At 41.5% G+C, this 21300-nt stretch overlaps 1 protein-coding gene across 1 annotated transcript in view; it reads right to left on the minus strand.

The window, feature by feature from the left end:
* Positions 1–21300, minus strand: part of ABCC9 (ATP binding cassette subfamily C member 9) — a 210267-nt gene that overhangs the window by 99423 nt on the left and 89544 nt on the right. Inside the window, exons 9-17 of the mRNA XM_082254775.1 lie at positions 19975–20130; positions 19697–19831; positions 17432–17594; positions 13456–13496; positions 12630–12772; positions 9270–9378; positions 8174–8284; positions 7389–7461; positions 217–322 (exon numbers count right to left, since the gene is read on the minus strand). Of these exons, the coding sequence (XP_082110901.1) occupies positions 217–322; positions 7389–7461; positions 8174–8284; positions 9270–9378; positions 12630–12772; positions 13456–13496; positions 17432–17594; positions 19697–19831; positions 19975–20130 (1037 nt within the window). The remainder of the gene's footprint in view (positions 1–216; positions 323–7388; positions 7462–8173; positions 8285–9269; positions 9379–12629; positions 12773–13455; positions 13497–17431; positions 17595–19696; positions 19832–19974; positions 20131–21300) is intronic.

The following is a 21300-nucleotide window of genomic DNA, read 5'->3' on the forward strand; positions in this document are numbered from 1 at the left end:
TGTATTGTGGTAAGAAAGATCACACAAATGTATTTTAGCTGTGTATTTTCTGATTTAAAAATGTTAGACAACATTCAGACAGTGGACAAATGTATAATCAAATAATTCATAACATGATCGTGCTACATGCTGTAGCAGAGCCGATGATCTAGGAAACATTTCTGTGAGATATAAAGAAAGTTCACAACTGAATAAAACTATTGCCTATGAACTTACTTATTCCAGCAGACTTTCCCCTCCAGCGGCTGCATCTCCCCGAGAATAGCTAGTAGAAGGGAGGACTTTCCACATCCGACCTGACCGACAATCATGGTGAGCTGACCTGAGGGAAGAGAGGTGATAATAACACACAGGGACCACCATACACACAGCTATCAGGATGATGGGTGTGATTACAATGGATGGTGCATTATTCTAGACCCCTCTGGCCCAACCTGAAGGCCAAGGGCTATATGTGGCCCTTAGGTACCTATTTGGGGCCCTTAGGCCTGAGGAGCCCATGTACTCAGAGTTCTGCCTACTGTTCTACCTACTTAAATGTGTACTCAGCACCACTGAAGGAAAAATATTCAGTAGAGTAGCTTTTGTTCATTTATAAAGAGTCCCTGTCACCTTGCCTATTCAGGCACCCAGCTTTGGCCCCACAACCCTTTCTCCCTTACTGAGGGTATTTGACAAACTCCAAAGTTGGCCATATGCTAGTAGAATTTTGAAAATGTTTACATTTTTCTATTTAAGAACATTCATTTGATCTTCTAATCATTGGTGGGGTGAAATCCACATGTGTTTTTGACCATAATGACAAGAAAATTTGAAGGGGCAGAATGTTTCTTGAATTAACAAATTACTAATAGTGTATGTGGCGTTCCTTAAGTAAAGTCCATGTATTCCTATTAGATTGTAAGCTCTAAGCAGGGCCTTCTTAAGGAGCTCCAGGCTCCGTCATAAAAAATACAAATACTGTAGCTGCTGACTTTTAATATTAGGATACTTACCTGTCCATTAATCCAGCGGTGTCCTTACTCGAGCTGATTTTTCAATTGGTTGCTGCCGCCACCATCTCCACTAAGGGGAACCGGCAGTGAAGCCTTGCACAGCTGGTTCCCTACTGCGCATGTGCGAAGTGTGCTGCGCCTGTGAATGGGCCAGGCTTCAAGGGAAGGAGGAGGGGGCCCAAACGGGTACCTGTCAAAACAAGGTGCCCGCTCCCCCCCCCCCCTAAAAGGTGCCAAATGTAGCAACAGAGTGGGGGGGGGCAGACAAACAGAGCTTTCCCTTTTGGGTGGTCCTGGTCCTCCGCTTAACCCTCTTGTATTTTATTGTATTGTAACTGTATTGTCTCCCTTTTGCTTGTAAAGAGCTGCACAAACTGTTGGTGCTATATAAATCCTGTATAATAATAATAATATTAATTCCAAAATCAAATTTTAAAAGCAAACAGAATTCTGAAGTACTTCTGTATGACATTCGTTAAGCCAGCATCAAATATACTGAAACTTTCTGTAAGATCATTCATTTGAAAATGTACTAATCTATGGCCAGTGTAAGTGTCATAAAGGGGTCACAAATTTGGGTGGCAGCGCAAACATTTTCCCTTTCTGTAGCTTCTACTGAAGTAATCCGCTGCCATCTCATTAATAACACTTGGAGTATAACGTAACATAAAACGCCTCACTATATACAAACAGTTTTGCTACGTAAATACTCTTCTTGCACAGGACACAGTGTTGTAGAGAGACTGACACATTAATCTGGAACTTACAAACATTTATAGAGGGTTTATTATATCACGTATAGAATGAGACAAATATTTGATGAGGAAAATTAAATAGGAGACTATCTATCGTATAACCCTAATATAACAGCATTAGTATAAATCGAGTAAAGTGCCGCATACTGTGCCATATCGCATGTAGAAAAATATGGATGGACATACACACTGTATTGTCAAACGTATCAGGAAGCCTGCCTTTACATGCACATGAACTTTAATGGCCTCTCTAGTCCGTAGGGTTCAATATCAAGTTGGCCCACCCTTTTCAGCTATAACAGCTATAACAGCTTCAACTCCTCTGGGAAGGCTGTCCACAAGGTTTAGTAGTGTGTCTATGGGAATGTTTGACCATTCTTCCAGAAGCGCATTAGTGAGGTGAGGCACTGACGTGGACGAGAAGGTCTGGCTCGCACTCTGTGCTCAAATTCAACCCAAAAGTGTTCTATCGGGTTGAGGTCACTACTCTGTGCAGGCCAGTCAAGTTCCTCCACCCAGGGGCGTAACTACAGGGGTTGCAGGGGTTGCAATCGCTACCGGGCCCCATGCTCCAGGGGGCCCGGTAGCAAACCAGTGGGTGAACTTTCAGGATCACAAAGGTCACACTTGCGACCGGACGCTGGCATTGCACCACTGTGGGGAGGCCCCAAGATTGCAGGAAGGGGGCCCACAAGATTGCAGGAAGGGGGCCTACTGCAGAACCTGTGAAAGAATCCTGCTGCGGGACCGTAATAAAAGGCCATGCAACGAGTGTAAAGAGCCCCAGGATTAGTGGGAAGAGCCCTGGGCTTGAAGGTAAGGGCCCCGGCCAGGGGTCTGGGGGGCCCTTCATGGTTTCTTGCATCAGGGCCCTGAAGGTTCTAGTTACGCCTCTGCCTCCACCCCAAACTCACTCACCATGTCTTTATGGACCTTGCTTTGTGCACTGGTGAGCAGTCATGTTGGAAGAGAAAGGGCCAATCCCAAACTGTTCCCACAATGTTGGGAGCATGAAATTGTCCAAAATGTCTTAGTATGCTGACGCCTTAAGGGACCAATCCCAACCCCTGAAAAACAACCCCACACTATAATCCCCCTTCCACCAAATGATTTGGACCAGTGCACAATGCAAGGTCCATAAAGACATGGATGAGCGAGTTTGGGGTGGAGAAACTTGACTGGCCTGCACAGAGTCCTGACCTCAACCCAATAGAACACCTTTGATATGAATACGTATGCAGACTGCGAGCCAGGCTTCCCTCCAACATCAGTGCCTGACCTCACGAATGCGATTCTGGAAGAATGGTCAAACATCCTCATTAGACACACTCCTAAACCTTGTGGACAGCCTTCACAGAAGAATTAAAGCTGTTATAGCTGCAAAGACCCTACAGACTAAGACTGGGGTGGCATTAAAGCTCATGTGTGTGTGTGAAGTCAGGGGTCCCAATACTTTTGGTAATATAGTGTGTATCCTGAGAAAGATGGGAAATAGCACCAGGACCTGATGGACAGATATATTTGGAAATAGCACAGGACCTGATGGACAGATATATTCTGAGAATGAAAGATGGGATATAGCACCGGGATCTGATCACCATCCAGTAAAGACAGTAGTTAATGCACAGTACTTTGATTCTTTTTAGAGTGAAAAAACAGGGCCAGTTCACGGGAGATTTTTACATGCATTTCCAGATGTTCAAAAATGTTTCCTGGCACCTCATGGACGCTTTACAGACATGCAGAACTATAATAATACTACCACTTCTGTACTGATGGAGAAGGATTGTAGGTACAGGCAGCAATTTAGGAGTATTTTAGGAGTAGAGAGTCATAAGTATAGGCAGCAGTGGACACAATAGCCAACATGCTTCTCTGATCTCAACGGCCAGGGCCAGCAACCTGAGCAAGCCCCATAACAATAAATTTGCTTTAGAAGCCCCAATGATGGGGGATCATAGAAGTTCTTGATAGGCCTTGGATATTGTATCCACCAGGGCTTTTTTTCTCAGAGAAAAGAGATGCTGGCACGCCCCCTTTCTGGGCCATCTCTTGTCTCTGCCCCTACCCACCTCCGAGCACTGTCCCTTGGTTCCACCCCCTACCCACCTCCCAATACCACCCTTTTAGAGAACACAGAACTAAGTGTCATTTTGTGGAATTTGTTAATGATGACAAGAAAAGCAGTAACAGATTTCTTGCAGCTAGCAACAATAGATTCCCCCAGCAACAATAGACCCCCTGGCAGCAACAACAGATCTCCCTGCAGCTAGCATCAATAGACCTTCCAGCAGCTGGCAACAACAGACCCCTCTCTCAAAAGTTGATCACCCCAGCAGCATAAGACCCACCCCAGCAAAAATAAATACCCCACCAGCAACAACAGATCTCCCTGCAAAAATAGATTCCTTCCAGCAACAATAGATCCCCGGCAGCCAGCATCAATAGACCCTCCAGCACATCCCAGCACTCATTGCTTTTACATACATACAGTGCTGGAGGTGCTGAAATTGTGTTACCCCACGTTCCAGCTAAAAAAAGCCCTGTATCCACCACTTTGACAAAAGAAAACAAAATATGAATTTCACAATACTTCTACTTCATATTATACAGTCTACTATTATTCTGAGTACCTTGTGTTAAAAATTAAACCAAAAATCAGGAGAACTCCACCAACACATCTCTACTAAAAGTGTAAAGTTTTGGACTTCCCATCATTTTTGGTTCCAGTGACATCAGGACAAACAGAGATTGCGAGTCTCCTCAGTGGGGATACAGATAGTAATAAGATCCCAACAGTGGTTATCCAGAACTAAAATTGAAAGTTGGGGCTGGAGTTTAACTTTTAGCTAGGCTAGGATTAGAACTAGAAAGTCAGTTTAAATTCTACTATTGGAGCTCAAACACCATTGAGGAGTCTCCCCTGTGTCAGCAATGTGTGTCCGAGGGTCCAATCACAAATTCCCCCATACACTAAAATACTTGGAATTTTCCTTCACAGCCAGAATTGTGTGGGAGTGGGGGATGTATGTGCTGCTGGGGACAGACTTTGTGCTTGATGTTATCTTCTGTGTACAGTAAACCCCCGCTCCATCGCGGTTCAGTTTTTGCGGTCCCAGTGCGTTTTTTTTTTGTAATGTTATTTTACTATATAAATCATTGAAAATAAATATTTTTGTGTTTTCCATAGCTCTTGCTATGTCTCTCAGTATCTTTTATGTGTTTAAATGAGTTTCTATTGTTTTAAAAGTGTGTTTAAAGACCTTAAAATGCTTTTACACGTACAGTGACAGTAAAAAAAAACATAGGTTGAAAGACTCCGCGCTAAGGGCGTACTGGATGTGATATATGATTGAGACTGCTGCCTCCCTATAATATAGTCCGAAGACTATATGATGTGTTAAAAAGAGGGGGGTAGGGAGTGGCGCTGTCTGGTAATCAAAGAAAGTATTATATGTGTTATGACTAGCTACATATAACAAATATAAAAATATATAATAAAACCAATGTGCAAATCCTAATAAGGTAACCTGTGCATCAAAGTGACAAGTGCATGTACTTCACCGTGTAAGTGACGGGTACTGTATACATAAAATCAGAAATAAATATGTGTGCACTACGTGAAATAATGGTATGGTCAATAGGTATTCACAGACAACTGTGAGTGCAGCCGTGCATAACGTGTTCCACCTGTATAAAGTGACGTATGCTAAAATAAATACTATCTATGATAATCCAGTAAGTATATATAAAACTTGATACAAAAAAATTAATACACATAACTATATTAAGTGCAGCTGTGCTTAAAGTGGTTCAAATAGCCCCCAATAATTAAAGTGACAAGTGCAAAATGATGCTGGGTGATAAAAGATACAACAGGTGACGTAACAATTAAGTGTACCAAAAAAGGGGGGGCAAATGGTGACTATAAAGTGACAAATGCTAAAACACCCAGATACTGTGTCCGATATAAAAAATATAATAATCAATGAGTCTCTCTCCAGCAAAACAGTGATGGGTGATGGGTGTTCGTCCGAAAGGAAGTGTTGGCAAATTTCTTTGTGCGTCCCGTACACACTAGTGGGTAACCCCATGGTGGGTGGTGAGGTGCACAGTGACCCCTATGATAGGTAGCGCACTCACCAGAGATACCCACCCCACGCAGGGGTATAAGGTGGGTATGTAAAGATGTAGGATTGGTAGATCCTCTCTCCTTGTCCAGGTCCTGGGGGGGATCACTGGAAAGGTCCCTGGTGGTCCAAGGGTTAAAGGATACCGGCTGTGTGCTGTATGGGTCTGGTGGGGTTTCAAGGGTATCCACTCCGGGGGTCCGCAGTATATATAGAGCAAGGGATCAGACAGTAGAGAGGCACATAGTGTAAAACTGTAGGTACAGTGCTTTATTTAAATATGCAGGGTAAAAGGTACTCACAAACATAGGTGATATACAGGCAGTGAATCTGAGCTTCCTGAGTGCTGTACGATCCAAGCCTCGATGTGGGAACCAGAAGTGATGCAACACGCTGTACCGGTTTCGTATTGGATACGTCCTCAGCAGCGTCCTCCGGAGTGGATACCCTTGAAACCCCACCAGACCCATACAGCACACAGCCGGTATCCTTTAACCCTTGGACCACCAGGGACCTTTGCAGTGGTCCCCCCCAGGACCTGGACAAGGAGAGAGGATCTACCAATCCTACATCTTTACATACCCACCTTATACCCCTGTGTGGGGTGGGTATCTCTGGTGAAAGCGCTACCTATCATAGGGGTCACTCTGCACCTCACCACCCACCACGGGGTTACCCACTAGTGTGTACGGGACGCACAAAGAAATTTGCCAACACTTCCTATAGGATGAACACCCATCACCCATCACTGTTTTGCTGGAGAGAGACTCATTGATTATTATATTTTTTATATCGGACACAGTATCTGGGTGTTTTAGCATTTGTCACTTTATAGTCACCATTTGCCCCCCCTTATTTGGTACACTTATTTGTTACGTCACCTGTTGTATCTTTTATCACCCAGCATCATTTTGCACTTGTCACTTTAATTATTGGGGGCTATTTGAACCACTTTAAACACAGCTGCACTTAATATATTTATGTGTATTAATTTTTTTGTATCAAGTTTTATATATACTTACTGGATTATCATAGATAGTATTTATTTTAGCATACGTTACTTTATACAGGTGGAACACGTTATGCACGGCTGCACTCACAGTTGTCTGTGAATACCTATTGACCATACCATTATTTCACGTAGTGCACACATATTTATTTCTGATTTTATGTATACAGTACCCGTCACTTACACGGTGAAGTACATGCACTTGTCACTTTGATGCACAGGTTACCTTATTAGGATTTGCACATTGGTTTTATTATATATTTTTATATTTGTTATATGTAGCTAGTCATAACACATATAATACTTTCTTTGATTACCAGACAGCGCCACCCCCTACCCCCCTCTTTTTAGTAAAAAAAAAACATGCCTACAATGCATTTTAATAGGGTTTTTCTATTTCACGGATTTTCACTTTTCGCGGCTGGGTCCGGAACGTAACCCCCGCAATGGAGGTGGGTTTACTGTATATGAAACCTCATAAGTCAGAGTATCCTCCTACCTGTCGGAATTTGGATATCTATATTAGATAATGTAGCCAATCCTGTTCCCCAGGAAAAGTATCCACCAATCACCTATAAGAGGAAAACAACAAAAATAGATTCTACATTGACTGAAACATTATCAGCAAAAGAAACTATCTCATCAGATAGAAAAAGACAATAATACATAATATTAATAATTACTGTGTGACTGTGGTCAGGACATTAGAGTGTAAGTTCCTCAGGTGCAGAGACTGATGTGACTGATTCAGTGCTCTCTGTACAACATTGCTGAATATTTCAGAGCTATATAAAAACAGTTTATAGTAATAAAAGTGTGTGACTGTGGTCAGACATATAAGTGTAACTTTCTCTGGTGCAGAGACTGATATGACTTGCTCAGACTTCTTTGTACAACACTGTAAAATTTGTCATAGCTATATAAATATATGTTAATAATTAATAATAATCGTGTGTAACTGTGGTGAGATATTAGAGTGTAAGCTCGCTGGTGCACGGACTGATGTTACTGGCTAAATGGTTAAAAGTGTTCTCTGTACAGCACTTTGGAATATGTGAGATCTATATAAGTGTATAATAATGATAATAATAGTTTGTGAATGTGGTGGGATGTTAGAATGTAAGCTTCTCTGGTGCAGACTGATGTGAAGGGTTCAGTATCTTTTCTCTCTCTCAAGACATAAAGATGTAAATTCCCATCCACCCTATCATTTTCCCAGAATGTGATGTATGTGGACATAGCTCTGAATGTTTATTTAACAATAAAAAATGAGTTATAAGGAACCTTGATTGCGGCTTCCTCGCTGTCAGAGGAGCGAGCTTGTCTCAGTCGGGTCTGTTCATAGCTGTCCAGCTGGTACCTCAGTGGCTGCTTCCGGTTAATGGCTCGCGAATGCTGGAGAGAAACCAAAAGGAGCAACAGAAAATGTCAGTAACAAACTGGGAATTCCCTGTTATGGAGGGAATACAACTACCAGCATGTCTGTAAAAGTCCCTTGCGCAGATTTTCATGTAAGTTATTTATTATGTGAACAAATTAAAATTAAACCAAGAGCAAATACTCCTTACTCTTTTTTAAAGCTACAAAAAAAGTTTTGGTTTCAGATACACTTTAAATCAGGCATGTCCAACCTGCGGCCCAAGGGCCGCATGCGGCCCAGAGCCATAGGCAATGCGGCCCACTGCCCCCTGACAATTTTTTTTTTGTGCTTGGGAGGAAGGAAGTCGAGTCGGGGGCATGGCCACAGCGGCTTCCAACTAACTGTAGGCAGAGGCTGCTCTGAGCCTCTGTCAATGATAGACAGCACATTGGTGATGTCTATCATAGGAGCCGATCCAGGAGGCAGGACTTCGTATGACAGTGGACACCGGGTAAGCGGGAGATCCCTGCTCTGTGTAATCCAGTGGCTCTCCTCTCTCTTCATTGCAGACTGCATTGGATGGGCACGCACTGGTGAGGCTACATTGGATGGGCACTGATCAGGCTTCATTGGATGGGCATGCACTTGTGAGGCTGCATTGGATGGGCACTGATCAGGCTGCATTGGCTGGGCACGCACTGGTGAAGCTGCATTGGATGGGCATGCGGGAATGGCGCTGCGGCATTTTATTACTTATATACCTTAACTGTAGCATATACTTTATATGCGGTCCGAGAAAATTTCTCTACACTCAGTGCGGCCCAGAGAAGCCAAAAGGTTGGACACCCATGCTTTAAATCATCTTTCTAATCTGTTATATACTGTATCTGATGCACAGAGAGTTGCAAAATTATAAACATTTGTGTAACTATAGCCATTGTATATGTCATATCAAGATCTACTTTGTATCATGTTATATTATTAGAGTTATATTAGTAGAGCCCTATTGGTGAGACGTACAATTCCTGGGTGTTTCCTGCAGGCGTCGAACAAGCTGGGTGAATCACCATTCTTCATACTGTCGTCTCTGATTTCGTCGCTGGTAAAGAACTCATTTAACTTCTGAACACTTGAGATGGAAAGAGAGATGAGAAATCTGATAAGGGCCGCTGTGCAGGCTAAATATAACTAAAAACATCAATCTGAGAGTTCAAATTGAAAACACATTGATAAGAAACCATTTATATTATATCATGCCAATCTCAGTTACTTACCTTTGTATGTAAATGGCAATGTATAGACCAAGCCCAGCAGTAGTGATTAAAGTTTATAAACCCAAAAAAGAAAACTGCAGCTTTACCAATCCCTAAATGTATTGGCTGAGTTTTTTTCAGGATTTTTTTTATTTTCATCTAGTGATGCTGACAGTAACACACTTCCTGCCCTTGGGTGACAACACTCACTCACCATACAGTATTAATGGAGGACAGCATTGTCACCCCAGGATAAACCTGATCTCAGTTACATAAAGGTTACCTGCTGATAACATTGCTTGAAATTTCGGCTCTGCAGGTCCTGTGCCCTGGGTCTTTTACCAAGTGCACTAGGTCTTTTAATGAGCATACCACATTTTCTACTAAGAGCCTGAGTCTTCTATTGAGAACCCCAAGTGTTCTACTGAGCACTCTGTTTTCTACTGAGAACCCTGAATGTAATACTGAGTGCTCTGGATCTTCTACTGAGAGCCCCTGGTCTTTTACTGCATCTCCCAGTTTTCTACTGAGTGCTCTGGATCTTCTACTGAGAGCCCATTGCCTTCTACTGCATTTCTGTGTTTTCTCCTGAGTGCTCTGGATCTTCTACTGAGAGCCCCTGGCCTTCTACTGCATTTCTGTGTTTTCTACTGAGTGCCCTGGATTTTCTACTGAGAGCCCCTGGTCTTCTACTGCATTTCTGTGTTTTCTACTGAGTGCTCTGGATCTTCTACTGAGAGCCCCTGGTCTTCTACTGCATTTCTGTGTTTTCTACTGAGTGCTCTGGATCTTCTACTGAGAGCCCCTGGTCTTGTACTGCATTTCTGTGTTTTCTACTGAGTGCTCTGGATCTTCTACTGAGAGCCCCTGGCCTTCTACTGCATTTCTGTGTTTTCTACTGAGTGCTCTGGATTTTCTACTGCGAGCCCCTGGTCTTCTACTGCAATTCTGTATTTTCTACTGAGTGCTCTGGATTTTCTACTGAGAGCCCCTGGTCTTCTACTGCATTTCTGTGTTTTCTACTGAGTGCTCTGGATTTTCTACTGAGAGCCCCTGGTCTTCTACTGCATTTCTGTGTTTTCTACGGAGTGCTCTGGATCTTCTACTGAGAGCCCCTGGTCTTCTTCTACTGCATTTCTGTGTTTTCTACTGAGTGCTCTGGATTTTCTACTGATAGCCCCTGGTCTTCTACTGCATTTCCAAATTTTCTACTGAGTGCTCTGGATTTTCTACTGAGAGCCCATGGTCCTCTACTGAATATCCAGGCTTTTCTCTTAAGTGCCCCATTTGCAGAACTTCTTGCTGTCACTCCGGTAATGCCCCTCTGAATAAATTTACATCAATCTTTGCTGAATTTGGTTTGTAATGTTTATGTTTATATGAAATGATCACGTATTAAGTTTTTCAATTGAGACATGTTGTCATAGATATTATATAAAATTAGAGTTAGCACTGTTAAAGATCAAGCCATAACTTTTCTGTAAAATAGATAACATTTCTAAAATACTAATGAAAGTAATTCCCAAGTATGTATTATTGCAGCGTGGCCTATTTAGGGAGCACATTATAAGTATTGGGGGGGGGGGGGGGCATATTTTCCTCCTCCTACTAAATGTCCTACCTGGGTGCGAGCATTGCATTTGGATGAGTCCTAGATCTCTCACCCTTGGAGACATATTCATGTACATATGAAGCATGGGTAAGAAATTATATTATGACACTCAGTTAAGAATCCTGCAATATTGATGCCATGATTTGCTTGTGAGAGTTATTCTCAGATTATTTGTGGTTTTTGGGACCCTTTTTTTTACCTCTACCTATAAGTAAAAACAGTACATACAACAACTACATTACTTAATAAAGTACCAATAAGTTAGGTCATATCCCGTGGGCTTCGGTGTGTGTGCGTGCGGACAACATTTCCTTCTATGTTCCCAGGAGTGCTCTGGGTCTTTTAGGAACCTTGCAAGTTCACTGATATCACCCTGATGCATATACCTGGAAATTATAGGCCTGTCAGTTTGACATCGATAGTATGTAAACTTCTGGAGGGGATGGTAAGGGACTATATCGTAGAGTTTGCTAAAGACAACAACATCATCAGCAGTAACCAGCACGGGTTTACAAATGGGCGTTCTTGTCAAACCAATCTCTTAACATTCTACGAGGAGGTGAGCTGTGAGCTAGATAGGGGCAGACCAGTGGATGTGGTGTACTTAGATTTTGCTAAGGCGTTTGATACAGTTCCCCATAAGCGCTTAATTTATAAATTAAGGTCTGCAGGTATCGACAGCAGGGTTTGCTCTTGGATACGGAACTGGCTAAAAGGGCGTGTCGAAAGGGTGGTAATAAACAGTGCATACTAAGACTGGTCTGAGGTGTCAAGCGGGGTGCCCCAAGGCTCAGTCCTGGGACCAACCTTGTTCAATTTATTCATAAACAGCATTGAGGATGGGATCAGTAGTTCGATATCAGTTTTTGCAGATGACACAAAATTGGGCAGGGCAATAACTGCACAGCATGAAGCAGATATCCTACAGGATGACCTGGACAAAATAACGGAGTGGGCAACGACATGGCAAATGAGGTTTAACGTGGAGAAGTGTAAGGTTTTGCACTTGGGGACTAGAAACATAAAAGCACAATACACATTAGGAGGGGAACCCTTGGGAGAATCAAAAATGGAGAAAGATCTGGGAGACTTGGTTGATGATAGACTAGGCAATAGCATGCAATGTCAAGCAGAATATTAGCATGCATAAAGAAAGGTATGTATTCCAGAGATAAGTCTATAATCCTTCTACTTTATAAAACTCTGGTCCGACCGCATCTGGAGTACTCTGTTGAGTTCTGGTCGCCAGTCCTCAGGAGATGATTACAGCCACACACACCTACACAGGTTGAACTGGATGGACTATTGTCTTTATTCAACCTCACCTACTATGTAACTATGTAACCCTAATATTCATATATAGACACACATTACCCTAACTGGCACAAGACGTTCCCTGAGAGAATAGGACAGCATCAGATCACCTAGCAATAAAACACAACTTTTTTTTAGGATATGCCCTCACCATGGAGGTATTTTCTAATAATCTGTTAGGATGACTGTTTACTGACGTACCTGACCAGAGCTTTCACAGCAAACCTGACCACGGTGGAGAGCAGGAAGAGCGGCGTTACCAGGATGTGGAATAATGACAGAGATGCAAAGGCATTAGCGGGAGTAAGAGTTTCACTCTCAACATATTCATGAGTCACAAATGTCTGGAGGGAAACACACAAAGAGTGCATTATGAGTCACAAACAGAGCACACTACCTGCAGCTACAGAGGTTAGTAACAGCTTGTTTTAAAGCCTTTTTAATGCTTGCTAAGGAGATATAAATACTTTAATGTTCATGGTCTAGGCACAGGTTCACTTAGGCAAGTGATAGATGATGGATTTTTCTTTCCTGCAACCTGTGAAAATTGCTCAATTCCCCCATCAACACAGTCATTGCATTTGGGAGAATCCTTCCTGCACCACTTATGTGTTCTGCCGCAGGGAAGCCTTCCTTGATGGCAGAACACAATTGTTACTGGTGGTGGCTCAAGCCGTTGGCTGTAATCACATGCAAAAAATCCAGCAAACTGGTTGTACTGAAATCGATTGATATATCGACTTTAATGCAACTAACCTGCCCATAGATGGATCTGATCTCGGCTGGTCCCTGCTAAACCAGCCGAGATTTGATTCATCTATGGTCGGCTGTAGACATTGATGTATGGGTATGGCCACAACTCTGGTTCCTATATAATCTTACCTCTTCCCTTATGCTGCACAGGATTAAGCAATTAACAAAAGGAATATTGTAACTAATGTGAGAAACACAAATATAATCCAGCTGTCATTTCATTAAACCTAAACTGAGACAGAAGGATGTCTGAAGGATGAAAAAATGTTCTTACCGCCAGGACAGCTGCTATGGGAATGGCTGCATTCAGAAAAACTGCCAAAATAAAACAATAAAATTAGAGGACACAAACACACAGCAAAAATGGCAGCTACATCAGACAGTCTAAAAAATAATTTTTTACCGCATCAAACACATCCAATAATCGACCTCCACACTCCTCCAAGCTTTTATCTGACAACTTTTCAGTAACGCGTCAAGGCCTTATTCATGCGTGCACTCAGAAATGGATAAGGTATTAATATTGGCTATGAATATGTGTGTTTCTTGTGCATTGTGTTTTAGGCACATTGCAAATTAAAATTGTGTTTTAGGATTTGTGCCAGGAGTCCTCAAACTTTTTAAATAAAGGTACAAAAATATTGTTCTGTTCAGATTCAAGGGGGGCCAGCCTGTGGCCAATTGGATTAGAAAATTACCTAGTGTCTGTTGTCAGTTGGAGGAGGAATAGTGTCCCATTGTTGGTGTCAGTGGAAGGAATAGTGCCCCATCACTGGTGTTGGTGGAATTAGTATAGCACCCCGCAGTTTTGATCTCCAGTGGTCACTTATCTTTGTCTATGCTCCACTACTGTGTAGATGGTGTCACAGCCAGAACTATGCAGGCAGTTTGGGGACCATTGCTCTGTGCGTGCTAATGTGTGATTTTTCTTATATTGACTTGTAAATTTTCAAAAGTGTGAAAAGGAAAGTTGTGATGTGAAAATAAAGTAAAGAGAAATGGAGAAAAGAAGACATGTTGCTGAAAATGGAACAAGGACAGGAAAATAAATAAATTCCTTCTCCAGCTTTTCTCAGAGGAAATAATAGATACACTTTTTAGGGTGGTAAAAATTTCCAGCAAAATGTTTCAAAATAAAAATACTGAAAAATATTAATGAATTATGAGTATAAGCGGTGATCATCCAGTTAAAAAGACAAAATAATAAAACAATAGGTCATACATTTCCCAGAAATATAGAATTGTAACTTTATTTGGCAATGCTCTGCTCTGCGGTCTCACATATACTCTCTATATTAGGGTTCCTCAACAGGGGTTCTGCCACGATCTACCTCTCAATTGCAGGCAGCTGGCAGGTAGATCTCATTCCTTCTGCCGACTAATGCAAAGCCAGGCAAGGAAACAGCTGTGATAGTGTTGGCTGTGGTATGCAGCTACCCCTGAACCGGAGGAGCCAACAGGGAACAGAATGCCAGAAAAGGATTGATCACAACCACTTACCTGCCTAACTCTGCATATGAAGAAAACTCTGGTATTGTAATATGTCCTGCTGTGTGCCCATGTACTGTGCCCTGATGTGTGCTCCATGTAATGTTCCCTGCTGTTGGGCTCCATAATGCCCCCTCTTCCCATGTAATGTGCCCTTATTTCACATAATGTGCTCTGCTGTCATGTAATATGCCCTGCTCTCATATAATGTGTTCTGCTCCCACATAATGTCCCCTGCTCTCACATAATGTGCCCTGCTCTAATTTAATATGCCAAGCTCCAACGTAAATTGCCCTGTTGTGTGCCCCATAATATGCCCTGTTCCCATGTAATGTGCCCTGCACCCAAGTAATGTGCTCTGCTCCATACAATGTGCCCTGCTGCCAGCAGATGTAATTTGTCTGCTGTCCCCTATGTAATGTGTCCTGCTGACCCATAGTAGTGTGCCCCCGTGCATTGTGCCCTCATGACCCCCTGTATCTCACCCTGCTGCCCCCCTGTACACTGCTTATTTTAAGTTGGACACAAAATTCAGCATCTGTACAGAAAAAAGAAACCACAAGTTTCACATTAAAAAATTATGTTTTAATATTGATTCTATTATTTAATGCTATTTCTCAAAATAACCGTGGTTATGTCAACAGCTTGCTGATCACACCAATGTGCCATTCGCTTTAGAAGTGAGCATTATTTCAGGTGTTCCCCGAGATCTCAACCCTTGCCAAGGTTCCTCCAATGTAAAAGTTTGAGAAACCCTGTTCTGTATTATAGTTTGCTGTGTAGGAAGTGAACATAACCTTAGACAGAGCAGATTGTAGATGTCTCATTATATGCAAAAAGTGCCTGCGCTTAGGAAATAAATGTAAACCATTAAAGAGGTTGTAAACTCAAATTTTTTTTTTTTCACCCTGCAAGAGAAAGACATAATGAGCTAGTATGCATCCCATACTAGCTCATTATGCAATACTTACCTTAGAACGAGCCCCCGCCGTGCCGCTCACTCACCTCTATGACGGGCGACATGTCCAGTCGCCCGTCTTCCGGGATCGCGGCATCCGGCCATCTGATTGGCCAGAGCTGCTGCGATGTCACTCCCGCGCATGCACGCGAGAGCCGACAGTCACGGCACGGGACTCTGAAGGAACGGCACGAGCGGCCGTTCCTTCAGAGCGCATGCGCCAGTGACGTCACTGGCTGCATGTAAGGTAAATATCTCCTAAACGGTACATGTTTAGGAGATATTTACAGTACCTATAGGTAAGCCTCATCATAGGCTTACCTATATGCCCCGTACACACGTGCAGATTATCTGCAGACTTTTGTCTGCAGACTTACCTTTTCTATGTAGTACAAGGGCCTGCCGGATTGCATACAAATTGAAAGTGTTTAGGTTTGACCTCATATTATATGGTTTTGGTAAGTCTGCAGACAAAAGTCTTCAGATAATCTGCACGTGTGTACAGGGCAATAGGTACAAGTTGTAGAGGTGGGTTTACTTCCTCTTTAAGAATGAGCTGCTGCTGAAAAAAAAGGAGCCTTTTACATAAACTAAATGGGTAAGTATCAGCGCTGCTCAATAATAAATCAATAATGTGTGGCTAATGCCAATATTATAAATTATGTGCAAAATTATCCTTAAAATAAATATCTTATTAAATAGATACCATACCATGTGTTATAAAGTGCTCAGTGATATGAAACTCATTATCATGAATATATAAATCCAAGCATATGTCCAAATATGTCCAACAATACTATAAGTTGTAAAGTGCTATATATTGATGCAATTAAATTCTCAAAAGGCCTTTAAGAATGCTCTGATTGGCAGAGCGAAACGCGTCAAGCCGTTACTCTCACGCACTACGTCACTTCCGGTATGAGCGGGTGGAACGCTGAGGAAATATTGGGGTCCCCGAATTAGGAACTGTTACCGCTTATTATGATCTGGTATGCTGTAAGTGCAATCTTAATTGTTTTTCAATAAAGTTGTTAATACTGCACGGTGAGGTCTCTCTCCATTTGAATTTTATGGTGGATCTATTCCTGGATGTTTTTTATCGGAAACTGCTGCAATCTATTTGTGAGGAGATATATATCTGAGGTGCTGATAACCTGGTGATTTCCTGAGATCCTGGCTATTGTTTTTTGCTTATAAGGCTTGATTCCTCTTACAGTCCGGTGAGTAGGGGACTGAGAGGGGAGCACCCGGATATTTGAGCACTGAGCACTTTGATCATCTCTGGTGTAAGACAGCAGACAAGCACAGAGCACTTTTTGTATGAAGAGGATAATTAATTTATTTATTGTCACTGAGCACTGGACACTTTAATATTGAAATCAATTATATGTTTACACTAATGAATAAACCGTGCCGGTTTAGGAGATATTAATTGTACCTACAGGTAAGCCTTATCATAGGCTTACCTGTAGTTAAAAGTTAAAAAAATCGTGATACTACCACTTTAATTGCATCAATATATAGCACTTTATAACTTATAATATTGTTGGACATTTTTGGATATTTGCTTGGATTTATATATTCATGATAATGAGTTTCATATCACTGAGCACTTTATAACACATGGTATGGCATCTATTTAATAAGATATTTATTTTAAGGATAATTTTGCACATAATTTATAATATTGGCATTAGCCACACATTATTGATTTATTATAGAGTAGGCGCTGATACTTACCCATTTAGTTTGTAGATGTCTCATCATTAATCACTGTACATGTTATGAAGAGGGGATCACTCACTGGACAGGGACGTGTGGAGAGCGAAAGTTCTCAGGCTGGTCAGTTCTTTCATCCGCGTGTCTTCCACGCTGGAGCAGAAAGTGTTCTCCCAGGCATACAACTTCAGTAGCTTTATTCCTTTCAGAATTTCATTTGTCTTCTTTAGCCTTTCAGTGGAATAATCCTTCACAGGTGGAACAAGGGAAGAGAAATGAAAACAAGCAAGAGAAATGAATACATCAATGCAGAGTGGTGGATAGATATGTTATATCCAGAGACATTAGATGGACAATATATGAATAGCACCATGTCCGTTGGATAGCAGAGACCTTAGTAGACACCCAATAACCAAATCAACTTTACTTTATCGAGAAAGACAAGTTAAAAGAAATATTTACTTGGTCTTATCCTGCCTGTGTATTTGTCCGTTCTCTGGTGGCTAGAAGTATTTTTACTGTGTGTGTGTTTGACTGTGAGTGTATATCTGTAGTCTAGTGAGAGATTTGAGCGTAAGCTCCTCTGCTGTAGAGGATGATGTGATTGTCTAAGTGTTTTCTGTACAGCACTGAAGAATTTGTAAAAAAATAGGTCAAAGTTTATAAATTTTAATTAATAATGACTGTCACTGTGTGAGTGTAAGCTTGACTAGCTTGACTAGCTCAATGTTCTCTGCACAGAGCTGTGGATTGTGAGAGTTATATACATTTAAAATAATAATAATTATAAAAATAATCAATGTGTGACTGTGGTAGGACATTAGAGTGTAAGCTCCTCTGATGCAGAGACTGATGTGACTGGCTCAGTATTTTCCCTTTAGCTCTGCAGAATATGTCAGCGCTATATACATGGTAATAATAACCTCCCTGGCGGTATGATTCTGTCAGGAATTACATACCAAAAGCGGTACAATTCTTTTCATGGAAATTTGGCGTTATGTATTATAGGCCTACAATTCTTAGTAATTACTGACTTAAACCTGACCAAAACAAGAGTCTAGTAGACATCCCAGATGTGATAAATTTGAAACACAAACGCATGAATTATAATCAAATCAATAATATAATTTTATTATTTAATATATAATATATATAATAAAATTATACACATATATATATTATATATGTGTGTGTGTGTGTGTGTGTGTGTGTGTATGTGTACATATATATATATATATATATATATATATATATATATATATATACACACACACATATATATATATATGTAATATATAACGCATGAATTATAATTGAATCAATAATATAATTTTATATATATATATGTGTGTGCGTGTGTGTGTGCATATATATATATATATATATATATATATATATATATATACACATATACACCGGTATATATATATATATATATATATATATGCATATATGTATATATAATATAAAATGTGTTTTGTGTTTTGTGCAACGTTTTTTTTTTTTTTTTTTGAATTTCCCTCCCTAGTTCCGCTCCCATGCAGCATTGCTACTGCAGGGAACGGAACTAGGAAGTGATCACACCGATGGTGGACGGAGGAGCGGCGGGACTCTCGGCTGGTGATCTCAGCAATGAGAGATCATCGCTGGATCGCCAGGAGAAGGTAAGAGAACACCGCTGCGCTCTCTGCACATCCACCCCGAGCGTGACTCGGGGTTACCGCTCCTGCAATGAAAAATCCACCCCGAGTCACGCTCGGGATTACCGCCAAGGAGGTTAATAGCGTGTGACTGTGGTGGGAGATTGGAGTGCAAGCTCCTCTTGTACAAAGACTAATGTCACTGATTCAGTATTCTTTGTACATCACTGCAGTATATGAGGCTCTGAAGAAGAGGGGCAGCCTCGAAACGCGTAAGCCTGTACAGCTTCGGGGGACGATCCAATCCCGATCTCAATGCTGAGGATTTTATACTTTGTCTGATGTGATTTTTTACCAATAACTCGTTTGTGAGTATTTTTAATTCATTATTTTAATAAACCTGCTTAAAGGGTAATGCACTAGGCTGGTGCGCCCTTGTGTCTGTTTATCGTTTTATAGTGTTCCCAGACCACCCTGGTCTGGTGAGGGGCTGCAAGGCTGAAGCATTACAAAGTTGCTGTGTCGTTTGTTCTCAACATCTACAAGTCTATAGCCGAGCTGGATAGAGGATTGCACCACCCAGAGCACAGGGAACAGGTGCTTTGCACCAACAGTTTATCTACTTGCTTAGTATATGACAGTGCTACTGCATATAAATATATAATACTAATGTATCACTGATCGTCCTCTAGTCGCTCTCCCAGACTTACCAGAGTATTCTTCTGGATTTCCGCTAGCTTGGTAGCAATGAAGTACTGTATCGGAGCGAGCAGAACAATAACAGCAGCCCCAACCAGAGCGCTGACGCCCAGCAGCTTGTACAGGAGGATGACCCCCATTATGATCTGGAAGAAGATGGTAGATTCATAGAGTATGTGTACAGAGGACAATATTGTGCTATTTTCCACTGTATTATGGCAGAAGATGTGAAGAGACAGGGCTGGGATCAGATTGGTATCATGGCGGTGCCCTTACTTGTCGGCTGTACCTGCACAGGCATCGCCCAGAGATTGGGGCATAGGAAAAGGAACCACATCAGCTGGTTGGTCTCGATGGCCACCAAGTTGTTAATCTGTCCCAGGGTCATCTCACCCATCGACATGTTGGAGGTGGACAGCTTCAGGATCTTGTTGTAGATCATGGCCTGGAACACAGCAGACAAGGTGAATGAACTGTATGATGTAACATGTTTATCTGCAATCTGCAAGATTTTCTGTTATTCACTAAATTTCTACTGCCATTGTTCAGTGATAAAACAGAATTACCAGACAGGATGGAACATGTTTTTTCCAGTTTCATTGTACCATACTGGACATTATGTGTTTATTCTGTTATTTTCAATCATAACGGGCACATGCCCTGGGTGCTGCCTGAGGGGTCAGAGCCACGAATAAGAGCCTTTGGGCCACCGAACCCCTTCACACTAGCTGGGGCTGTCTCTAAAGAATCCCATGACAGCTAACACACATCACAGCAATGCAGCGTGAGCATTACTAAGCCAACTGTCCATGACCTGGAGCAAAAGTCTCTATGGGGTTGATTTACTAAAACTGGAGAGTGCAAAATCTGGTGGAGCTGTGCATGGTGGCCAATCAGCTTCTAACTTCAGTTTCAATTAAAGCAGTTGTATACCGCTGGCCTTTTTTTTTTTTTTCCTGCAAGGTAAAGTCATAATATGCTAGTATGCATCGCATACTAGCACATTATGTGAAACTTACCTTAACCACTTTAGGACTGGAAGGACTTACCCCCTTAATGACCAGGCTATTTTTTTGCGATACGGCACTGCTTTAGTTTAACTAACTTGCGCAGTCATGCGACGCTGTACCCAAATAAAATTGATGTCCTTTTTTTCTCACAAATAGTGCTTTCTTTTGGAGGTATTTGATCACCTCTGCAGTTTATATTTTTTGCGCTCTAAACAAAAAAATAGCGGCAATTCTGAAAAAAAAAAAAAAACATTATTTTTTTACTTTCTGCTATAAAACGTTCCCAATGAAAAAAAATTAAAAAGATCTATTTTTTTTTTTCATCAATTTAGGCCAATATGTATTCTGTTACATATTTTTGGTAAAAAAAAAATCCCAATAAGTGTATATTAATTGGTTTGCGCAAAAGTTATCACGTTTACAATCTAGAGGATAGATTTATGTAATTTATATTTATTAATTTATTACTAGTAATGGCGGCGATCAGCAATTTTTAGCAGGACTGCGACATTGCGGTGGACAGATTGGTCACTTGACTGACACTTTTGAGGGGACCAGTGACATTACTAGTAATCTGTGCTAAAAATATGCACTATTACTAATGA

This window comes from Pelophylax lessonae (assembly GCF_965119305.1).
Source record: "Pelophylax lessonae genome assembly, chromosome: 4".
NCBI classification, from domain to species: Eukaryota; Metazoa; Chordata; class Amphibia; order Anura; family Ranidae; genus Pelophylax; species Pelophylax lessonae.